Source organism: Aptenodytes forsteri, unplaced genomic scaffold (genome assembly GCF_000699145.1).
Source record: "Aptenodytes forsteri isolate BGI_AS27 unplaced genomic scaffold, ASM69914v1 Scaffold397, whole genome shotgun sequence".
Taxonomy (NCBI): domain Eukaryota; kingdom Metazoa; phylum Chordata; class Aves; order Sphenisciformes; family Spheniscidae; genus Aptenodytes; species Aptenodytes forsteri.
This window is the reverse complement of record NW_008794417.1, coordinates 284,004-295,610: the sequence shown is the minus strand read 5'-3', so window position 1 is coordinate 295,610 and position 11,607 is coordinate 284,004. Positions and strand designations below refer to the sequence as shown.

The 11,607-nt window shown below is 39.1% G+C and overlaps 1 protein-coding gene across 1 annotated transcript in view; it reads left to right on the top strand.

Annotated features, from left to right (window-relative positions):
* LOC103907272 (semaphorin-5A) overlaps window positions 1-11,607 on the top strand; it is a gene marked incomplete at its 5' end in the record, with an annotated part of 172,861 nt that overhangs the window by 82,008 nt on the left and 79,246 nt on the right. Inside the window, one exon of the mRNA XM_009289418.1 lies at window positions 6,891-7,038. Within this exon, the coding sequence (XP_009287693.1) occupies window positions 6,891-7,038 (148 nt within the window). The remainder of the gene's footprint in view (window positions 1-6,890; window positions 7,039-11,607) is intronic.

Genomic DNA, 11,607 nt, shown 5'->3' with positions numbered 1-11,607 from the left:
AGAATCATTAAGGTTGGAAGAGACAAGAAAGATCACCGAGTCCCACTGTCAACCCAACACCACCATGTCCACTAAACCCCCTAAGTGCCGCATCTACACGTCTTTTAACTACTTCCAGGGATAGTGACTCAACCACTTCCCTGGGCAGCGATCCAGTGTGTGCACTAAAAAGCAGTTACAAAATGGAAAGTGATACTTACAATGGGTTGAAATAATAGCAGCCTAGGAGGATTGAATTTTGGTTCAGAACAGTTCTGAAGGAACAGCAGGCTTATGTTGCTTTGCTGTTGTAGCCTGCTGGTTACTTAGAATCATAGAATCATTGAGGTTGGAAAAGACCTCCAAGATCATCGAGTCCCACTGTCAACCCAACACCACCATGTCCACTAAACCATGTCCCTAAGTGCCGCATCTACACGTCTTTTAAATACTTCCAGGGATAGTGACTCAACCACTTCCCTGGGCAGCCTGTTCCAGTGTTTAACCACTCTTTCAGTAAAGAAATTTTTGTCCTTTCCCTCTTCATCCAGTTCAGCAGCAATCTGGGATGTACATGCCTGTGAGTTTACTGCAGGATGCGGTCTTCTCTCATAGCTCCTCTGTCGCTGTTTCCTATCTCCTTGAAACACCCTCCACTCTCACCGGCCCTGCACCTTCCTCTCACTCACTAGCTTGCTCACAGCTGACCTTCCTGCTTCTACCCTGATTTTGTTTAAGATATCCATGATGTATGCTGACACTTTAAAAGTTTTTTTTTTAAAAGTACTTTTAAAATTTATTTCCAGAAGGTGTGGTATATTAGGAAGTTTTGTCATATCATTTGTAAAGCAGCTAGAGGAATGAGGCATCATTTATTTGCCAGGATTTTTGTCGGTGTCAGGCCAAGTACTTGGATAAATCTTTTCAGAGCTGTAAAAGCAGAGTGTCCTGGGAAAGTCAGCAGCCAGGGCCCATCCCACCACCCCCAGCAGGGGAGCGGGGCAAGCCTGGCAATTGTGGCCAGATCCAACCAATAGTCTAGATAATAGGTGATATCATGGTGATGAGGCAGGTCTGAGGTCCAGCTTGGAAGCCAAGCCACAGGCCAGGGTTAGGATCAGGTTTAGTGGTCACCAGGCAGGTCTATAGCAACAGGGCCAAAAACCATTCCACACATTGAGGTCTAGACCAAAGGGTTCCATGGTGGGCCAGGGACAAGGTCCAGAACTTCTCCAACAGCACAGCTCAGGAAAGTGTTGAAGGTCCCTGGCAGAGCTTAAATAGAGCTCCTGGGCCCATGGGTGTGGGTAGAGGTCCCAGGTGAGGCTGGTTGGGGCCATTAGGGCTTTATGAGTGTCCTCAGGGCTGACAGCCTGTAAAGAGTTTTGAGCTGTGAGGGCAATGGAGTACCAGTATTTGCAGTAGTCCTAATTCACTGCTTCACTCCAGTACTGCTGGAGATACATCTGTACCAAACAGAAACAGTTCCTTTGAGAATTGGGCCCAGTACATTTAGGCAGGCTGAGCAAATACTCCACAGGCAGTAACTCCTAAGAAACGTTTACCTCGGTTTTGTATCCAGAGTACCAATAAGCAGCTTCTCAGATTTTCTCATTTAAATTAATTGATGCTTATAAATAGCCTAACATTTCACTTTCTTAATGGCCCAGCTCATATGTAAAATGAACATATGTGTAGTCTTAGTAAAAATTAGAATTAGTTGGTTTACACATTGTGTGCCTTTGTCTTTATAAAAGTGCATATTCACATCACCTTCACATGTTCAGGGGCATAAATATGGGATTCAGTTTTCACAGCCAACATTGTGCCAAACTTTGAAACACCTTTTCAACAAACAGTTATTTCAGTAGAAGTCCAGTGCATAACTCCATAGAAAGCAAACACAGAAAAGGCAAAATATATCTGAGGTAAATTCACCTGCAGATGTGAATGCATATTCAGTTTGAGAGTATTTGTTCATGTGTTAAGAGCTAAATGTTTATCTAGATTATGTTTGTTTTACTTCATGAAAGCCATGATCCTATCATGGCTAATGTATCAGGCAGCTCTGTGCTTGCTGGTCATTCCCGTGAAATCAATGGCAATATTTACCAATTTAAAGTGTTGCAGATAGGTTAAGCTGTTGCATGCTCTGCTGCTAAAGGGGTGGGGGATGTGGAAAACAGTTGAGAGAGAGCAGCAAAGAATAATACTGCAAAGCCAATTCACCTTGTAGAAATAGGTCAAAAGTGCAGCTGATGTGCATTTAGACAGAATATGGAGAGGCAGTAAAAATAATATTTAAAAAAAAATTGCTAATCAGATAAAATAATTTTGTAGCTAAGACTCCAGATGGAAGACATCCTGATGAATTCCTTAGGGACTTAAAAAATTCTGTTTTTTCTTGTATGAGAAAGATTCACCGAAGCTGCTGGAAAACTCTCTAGGTTTTCGTTTATAGAGTCTACAGTATCCTGTCTTGACTTTTTCATTCAGTGAAAATGTTTGTCCTCTCCTTTCTGTGGAAGATGCTGTGGATATGGGCTCAGTAAGTCTACTGGTCTCTCTCCTATCTGTGCAGAAATGAGGGACATTAGAATGAGAATCCCTTGCTTTTAGTGAGTGTAGTTATCTTTTATTACATAGGAAAACAAGAAAGAAAAAAAGCATGGCAAATCAGAAGTAGAAAAATAAATTGGCTGCAGATGAGGAGTAAACGTTTGAAAGCCCTGGAAATTTTGGGGTGTATAAGAAGATTAGAAGCAGTACATATTGTCACCTTGTTTTTGTACACAATCCTCAGCAGATATTCAAGAGCTTTTGGGCTTGTTTCTGTGAGAAGGAGGAACTGCTGAGAGTCAAGTGCCTGCTCTGTGTAGCAGTGCTTGTTTCCGAGCAATGTGAACAAGCCTGGTCCCCTTCAGCAGAGTAGATCAAATGCCACGAGGCTTTGGGCTTGCTTGCGCTCCCATGGCTGTCTTGTTTGCTGGGAAGTGTGTGCTCCCATCCTCCTTGCTCCTTGCTTCCTCTGCTCCCTCCTCTTCTTCCACAGAAGCCCCTGGGAGCACATGCCCCGGCCCCCGCCACCTACCACAGTCTCCTGGGTGGGGATTTCTGTCGATTCAGCAATCTCAGTCCAGTAAGGCATGTGTGTGCATCATGTATCTGCCTTCAATTAAAGGAATCCAGCATTCCCATCAACGTCAGTATAGTCTGTGCTTCCCAGTAAGTCACCAGCTGGTAATCACGAGTACCCACTACAGAACAGTATATGGCATAGGAATGGGCAGACAGTGATGAAGGTTTGTTTTTCTTAAATATATGCTAGTATAATATCGTTCAAAATTAAGAACTATGTGTGTAAATTAAATAGCATCTCTTTGTGGAATAAAAAAGACACATTTGTAACTGTCATGCAGTTAGCCTGAGGTACTCGGTGCTGCATGGCAATACTGAAATAAATTGATGTTTTACTAAAGGATGAGATCTTCATAGGAACAAGAATAGTAATTCCAGATGTACTGGAATTGCCTGGAGTAAAAGTTTAAAAATTGCTGTAGGAACTAGTGGTTGTGGACACAACTGGACAGAGGATGTTCTTTCTTCCCCCAGTATGATAATTCCTTCATTAGGGCATTTGAACTTGGATTCACTGCAAGGGGAAACAGGAAGGGTCACTGTACAAAACCCACATTTCTCTAGGCTGTTCTCCCCTCTGACCTCATTGCAGTTAGATTAGGGGAGAGGGCAGTGGTTTCACAGATTCAAGTTTCTTGCATTGCATGTTTTGTTGAATTACTGTAAAATGTTAGCCCTGTGGGTCCTGAGAACAAAATTAAGAGGGGAAGAAAGAGCAAAAGGGAAAAAGGTTTACTGAGAGACTTGAAATGCAGCCAAGAAGAGATATTATAATGAGACTTGGCTCAAAGCTGTAGCACAGCTCTCAGATCAACTGCAGGGATGTCTCTAGCTGTGAAAACATACCTGATGTTTTCAGAGGCTGGCTAGCTGAAATGAAAATAAGATTCTACTTGTATGCTGTGTTGTGGGTTTTTTTTCCTTTTCCTGAAAAAAAGGAAAAATTGCCACTCACTCCTGTTGATTTTTAATTTTTTTTTTTCCCTAGACTGAAGTTAAGTAGCTTGCATAGGCATTTTAGGGCTTTTTTGAGTTTCACTTTGTAGTTTCAACTGCATCTTTAAATAGTGTTGGTTAAGAGAATTTGCCAGCCTTTGAAGTGCTTACTGAGTCAGTCGTTAGGTTTCTTTTCTGTCTTCCGCTTAAGTGAGCGAGCAGATGATAGGGCACGTTGACACTAAAAGAGGCACTGTACAGTGTCATGAATCTCATCTAAGTGAGATTTGTCACACCTAACTTCAGGTGTCCACGAATGTGAGTGATTCTGTGTGAGTCAGGTGTCTGAACTTCCACTACGGTCTGTAGAAATCTAGTCAATACAGGCTCTGGAGAAGAGAGTGACTTGTCTCCTTCTACTGTATATTCCTAAATTTGGTCAAATCATTCTAGCCTCCATAGCTTGTATTGACAAAATTTCTTTTGGCTGTAATGGGAGCTTAGATGTCTGTCTTCCACACAGCCTTTATAGTCAGTGGAGAGAAATCAGTATATTGAGGGCTGTATTTGTATGACCTACATTAGACATTTCCTTTAGGGTGACATAAATCGTGTTCTTAAAAAGGCTGTTTCTTTCCATGAACTGTTGCTCAAGTTTCGATAACTATTTCATTTCTAGACAGCTGTACATGCCTATATTTTAAGGAGAGATGAGTCCCACCCTTAATTTTACTTTTTGCATGGCTGAATATTGGTAATTGTCAACTTCATGGCAGACTTGCTTTATCCTATGTGCGTGTCCCAAGTTAACTTAGCACATCTCCATTAAGAACTAATGAAATTATGCAAAATAGGTACTCATTTGACTAATTAAATGTTACATCTGTGTTTCATTGGGTACACGTACCCAACAAATGATCACAGAGGCAAACTATCACAAACATTCACATAAATGACTGCATGTGACAAAGAATGCGTGCAGCTGTTTGAGTTTTGGGGAAGAATATCCAGGCACAGAACATTGCTCTGCATCTTTAGTGACAGCATAATGCGAACTGTGAATTGCAAATACTGAACATGCAGGAGGAAAAGAAGGTAGTTTATGTATAAGTTACTGTTGAAAAACATTTACCTAAATCACACACTGAAGAATTCTGAGATAGCAGATTCATAAGTGTTGAGGGTTTGGGTTTTTTTTTCCTCAGTCTGCTAGTAAACACCAGACCGGGTCAATACAAGCTGTTAATAGTTTCCTTAACTATACAGAAACACAAAACTAAATGTCACTCCCTTATTTACCTCACTCCCAACCTTTTAAGTTTTGATGGAGTTGCTCAGACCTAGCGACAAATACTGAGTCATAGGCTCCAGCATATGTGATAAACTTACTGTTGTATATAACATACACAAACAACATTTTTTTCCCACGGAATTCTGAATGTACAAATTTCTTGGTAATGAAGAATTAGAGCTTGAGGATCTTGGGGCTTTCTGCAAAAAAAATGTGGTTATGGTTATTCTTGTTGAAAATGACAACAGTTTATATTGTCATTTCTCTTTTTGTAGAAAATGAATTACTGAAGTATTAAAGTCAGTTTTCATTGCAGGAGAGTACAAAGTGATGGAAACTTGTTAGAAGGGCAAGAAGACAGTGGATTTTGGATGGCTGGTGTAAAAAAATGAGGGAATATTGTTAAGAGATTGATTTGTTTGTTCGGGACAGTCAGTAGTTGGAACAAGAGCCACCCAGCCGCATCCATAAAATGAGCACTCCTTCAGGGTCATCTGTTTTCTGAATATCTGTTGTGGCTTTGCTTTATCTGAAATAACCGCTTCGTCTCTTAAAGAGCCCAGTCACACTTGCTGGTGGCCCAAATCCTTTGGACCTGTGTAGAAGGTCCTTACTAAGCAGCATATGCTATGGCTAGAGTTATTGGATGGCACGCTCAAAAAATCAGAAATCTTAGGATTTTCAAAAAAAATGAAAAAACTCACTAAAAGTTGGGACCTTCCCACATATCTGAATGTCTTGTTACAATAATGATTGGATGGCACGCTCAAAAATTCATAAATCTTAGGATTTTCAAAAAAAATGAAAAAACTCACTAAAAGTTGGGACCTTCCCACATATCTGAATGTCTTGTTACAATAATGATAGCTCAATAGTAAAATATTCCTGCTTCCCTCAAGAACCTAGTAGGCCTCTGAATCAGTTTGCAGCCCAGTGGGAAATCCTTCAAAGATTATAATAGCTAAAAACACCCTTTAAAAGATAAAGTATTAACATTATGAAAACAGTACAGTTCTTTATGCCTAGAAACAATGTTTTAGCTTTTATTTTACCCATAAAAGTGGAGACACTGTGGAAAGCAAAAAGCAAGTTTAGCTCTCTGAAGAGGAGAGAGATGGATCCTAATCAATGCTTAGCTGGAGACTGATAAAAGACTGCCTGCATAAATGGTTGCCTTCTGTTTGGTTGACTCACTTCTGCCCCAGATGTGTAGCCACAACTGTTTTTAATAAAGTAGTTGTCAACCTTGCTTATGTGCTCTCAGTACAATAGCATGATTGTATCACATGGATTGTATAAAGGCACTGAATAAAGCAAACAAATGCTTCACCCACGCAATTACGGCCTAAAAAACCCCTCAAACGTTTAAACACTGTGCAGTATGACAACTGTTAGTTCAGTACTTTATGAACAGAGAGGGGCCCTTTGTATAAAATATTTCCCTGTACAAACATCTATCTGAATAATGCAAATGAGGGACGTCTGAGGGAGGTGTTGTCTTGGTACTAAATAGATTCTTTGCCTCCTTGTTTGCCTCTTCTCACAGGTACTGCAATGAGCATTTGTTGTGCCCCCCTCATGTGTTTTGGACAGGCTGGGGTCCATGGGAGCGCTGCACTGCTCAGTGCGGAGGAGGAATCCAGGCACGGCGTAGGACATGTGAAAATGGTCCTGACTGTCCTGGCTGCAGCGTGGTAAGTAATTCTCAGCTTTCCCTTCAGCAAATATCTATGGCCGTATGCCATGGATGTCCCTATGTCCATAGGGCATCTGTGTATGTCTGTATGCTCTACCCCTAACATGAGTCACCAGAGTGTGTTTGTCTCTGTGTTGTTCGCATGTGCTGAAATTCACACAGTTTATCAATCAGAAATATATATAATTCAGCTTTTTCACAATATCATCTAGAACATGAGCTTCCTGAGGCAAGGTTGGTGCAGATATGGATGTGTCCTTGGCAGGTTTATGGTGTCTTTTATTTTTATCACCAGAGTACACAGGAACTCCTACTATGAGCCCAGGACTCCAGTGTATTATGTCCTGTACAGCACAGAAAAAGATAAGTTTAAAATTTAAATACATAAGGAGCCAATAAGTGAATACATGGAACCACCAGAAAGTCCTGAAGTAAGCTTGAATAGCGATAGTGATCTTAGCATGGCAACAGCCTAGCAGCTGTCAGGCTTTGAAGCTGAAGCGGGATGATTTTGAATGAATAGAAGTGCTTTATGAAGAGAATTTATTTCTTTATTGGGAGAATTTATTTCTCCCAATTTATGAAGAGAAACATATGGGAAAGAATATAGGGGCTTTTTCTTATATCTGAACAAATAGAGGTGGTAGATTTCGTGTGATGGGAACATCAAAATGGGACATTGCTTTCTTGAAGGTGAATGAGATGATGCATAGTAGTATATGGATGAAGGAGAGAAACGTAGCAGAGACAGGTAGAGAGCAGAGTGACACATTCACTGCAGTACACTGGGAAGATAACCTCAGTGTGAGTATTCTTGAATGGATAACACTGTCAAAGCTAGAGGAAAGAATATTGTTGCAGGACAATGAGAAGCTGAAGCAAAGTCTTAGCAAATGTAGGTGAATATCAGAAGATGAACGTTGGGGTGCTGTTTCATGATAATTTGAATTCTAGTGGTAGATTGTCACTGCAGGGGGTATTATGTAGAAAGCGTAACCTGGGTAAAAATTTGAAGTAGGCAACACTGCAGAAGACAGATTCTGCTGGTGAATGACAGATGGTGATGTTAATCTCCCCAGTGACCAAGAGTGAGCACAGCTCAAAGGAAAAACGAGAGTTCGGTTTTAGCCATGTTGTGCTTAATGGCCGGGCCTAATGTTACACACTGAGAAACATGTACTCAATTTTGTTCCAGAATATTAAAGAGGTAGAAGAAAAATAATTTTTTTTCACATATTAAACCAACTTTTACATGCCTTCATTTCAGAGAGTAAGCTTAATTCTGAGGTTTGTCATCATCTGTGGTCTATTTGTTAGACTGGCAGTAATTCAACATTAAAGAAAGGATCATTTATTACCTTTTTCTAGTTTTAAGGTTTTGTGCGTTTTCCCAGGATTTGTTTTCTTTTTAACATTTATCCTGGTGGTAGAATTACATTTTCAGTAGATTGAAAACATCCAACAGGTTTGTTCTTGTCTTTCAGTTGAACTTTAAGAATTAATGTAATAACTTAGAATTATACCAAGTTTTCCAAAATATTTGTCTCCCCCTGATGGTACACAAAAAAGCAGACATATGGTCTCAATCTATTGTTAAACCTTCCTGACTAGCAGAGAAAAGAGCACAATCTGAAGCTTTTCTGTCTCGATCATCCCTGTTTACCCCCATACCCCATTACCCTTTGTGAAAGAAAGCAGTATTTTGTTTTGCACAGAATCTTCCCATGGTCTGAAATGAAAAATATGTAGCTCTAATTTTCTTGGGAAGCTCTGTGTGGAAAGTAGGAAAACCTTTACTGTAAAAATTTCTTAATTATAACTGATTTGAGATTAATGTTACTGGGGTTTGTAATTTATTACCAGTCTCAGCACGTTGTGTCTGCTGTGTCACAAAACAGTTACCAGTTCAGCTATGGAAATGTTTTTGGGTTTTTTTATTAAATAGAAAATTATTGCGTTGATGGTTTCAAAACAGTGCTTAGCTTTGGAATACATAGTTGTCTTGCTAATACTTAAGTACCAATGGAAGCCAACCTAAGGTAGAAATCCTCTATAAACCCCGGTGTTCTTGCAAGACAAAGGACTCGGGTATAAAGTCTGTGTTCTGTTTAAGTTTCAGTGAATTTGAACCTGGAAGTTACCTGTCTTGAGTCAAAAGTTTTGCAGCCATAGTAGGACCTTGTCAATAAGTGTATCTGGAAAAGAAAGCACTTTATTTCTTCAAAGAGTTTGTTTCATTAATGTAGGAAAGAGCAATCTGAAATTTTTTTATGCCTTCTTGTAATTGTTGAATGGATAAAATATTTATGTTAATAAAATCCTAATGAATGAGAAGCAGGAATATCAAAACTTGTTTATTCATCAGAGGTTCTTCTGCTTCAACCAAATTTTTGTTTTTATTGTTGTAGGTATGTATCCTTCAAAACAATTAGAATTATGGATTGTTACCATAGTGAATAAAGGAGAAATTATTGTTCCTTATTACTTCTAATTTCCCATCTTTACTGGTTGTAGTGATACTAAACTCAGGTGGTGAAAGATCTTTACTGAATTTAATTTGTTTTAAAAACCTTTTATTCTGAGTATCTCAGAGCACTTTGAAAGCTAAATAATCTCAGGAAAAGTTGCAGTGAAAGTGGTAGTAATCTACCCTGTCTACTGGATATTCGGTCTGGAGTAAAAGATGTTATGAGCCAAATTTTCACCAAGTGAATTAAAGGCATAGCTGAGAATAGACTCAAGGGCTTAAAATGCCCAGTTCTCTCTTTCAAGCATTAGATGATAGCTTTAATCTAAAAGGAGACACTCCAGGTTTCCTATTTACCTTCAGTGAGGATGAACTCTGGGAAAATTTCACAATGTTTGAATGGTATGAGTTGCCATAGGTCTTCTGCAGCTGTATAGTTCAGAGTCTGTGGTCTGTAAAGTCAAGACTTGTGTTCGTAAAAAGTGGGAAAGAAAAATGTGTAGATAGAGGACTGGAGAACATATTATTTAAGAAGATAATAACTATGTTAGGCTTCATTTCATCTTGAAATGAAATTTTTGATGCATCAGAGGTGTAAGGTGGAGTAAATGCTCTCTTGGGACCCCTTTCAACTATGCCAATTCTTTGTTTTTAGAGCCGTTTTTCAGTGGGGGATCAGGGGAGAAAAATGACAACAGCTGGTTTTATAAGGCTTGAGAAAGGAAGTCTTACAGCTTGTTTGCCAGCAGCATCAGGGGACGAGATTTTATGTTGTAGGAGAACCTACCTCTTCTGTTCTCCAATCTGCAACCAGGCTGTGAGACTGCAGTATGGCCAATCCTAATCTATTTAGCTGTTCTCATTTTGCAGCTTCTACCATATTCATGGCTGTTGTCTGTGTCCGCCTAATACTACTAATACTACGACTTATACTACATAATTTTTACCTAGCATTTTTCCTTCCTTTTAGTTTGGTTGTATTGCTCTTAGTCTTAATATCACAGCAGGCGGCTACTGCCCGTGTTTTGCTTTTTGTATGTTTTCATCAGTTGGTTCCTTGGCTGTATGTGTCTTATAGCAAAAATCAACCAAGACACTTGAATGTTTTTTTATCAGGACTCAGTAGAGAGTTCCCTGCAATTATCGCAAACTTAGCATCTTATAAAATAATAATGATAATAATAATCTTTTGATGCATATAAATATTCCAAAGAGAGAAAAACATGATGATATTTTAAAGATGCATCTCTCACTGAAGAGCACTCAATACATGAAAATAGATGGCCAGAGACTTAGGACTGAAAGCATTTGCACTGAATATAGAAAGCCATAAATCCTTATGATATAGGAGAATTAGACCCCAGAGACTCCTAAAGGTCAAAATGATGAAGCTCGAAATGAAAATCTGTAGCCGTAAGGACCTGTCAAGGTCTTTATGTTAATCAAAGTTAGTAAAGAATGCTTAAAATTGTCTAATAAGAGATAGGACCACCACAGACAAATTTAAGAGCAGCTAAAATCTGGTAATAGAAAGTTTAAATGGATCACAAAACAGGTATTACTCTCACGTATTCAGGTAATACATGCTCTAGAGAAGGAACTGTGGAATTCTGTGGACTGTGCTAATATGACTCAGAGGACAAATATCTTCAGATTTTACAGCGTACTCAGATAAGTTGTACATTTGCTTCAGAAAATGCTTCTTTTCCCCTGAGAAACATAATCTCAGTTGAATTTGCCTCAGGCCAGTAATAAAAAAATAACTTTTTTTAAGAATTATTGCTAGAATAAGAAATCTAGTTTGAGGCTCAAGTTGGGTGACATACTTTACATATATTTGTCTGTGTTCTCATTGCAGTCATGCTAACATATGCATTAATTTTAGTTTTTGTAATGGGAAACTGGTAAAGTGTATATACTTACCATATGCCAAAACAAAGCTTGTTGGGTTTTGCTGTGGAAGAAAAAAAAGGAGGAATTTTGTTTGCTTCTTAGAAATAGCTACTAGTGTCGCTCTCATCTTTTTTTATTATTATTATTTCAATGTTCCGGAAGTGTGCTGAACACAAAACTTTGGGAAGGAAAACTATCTGTATTCTA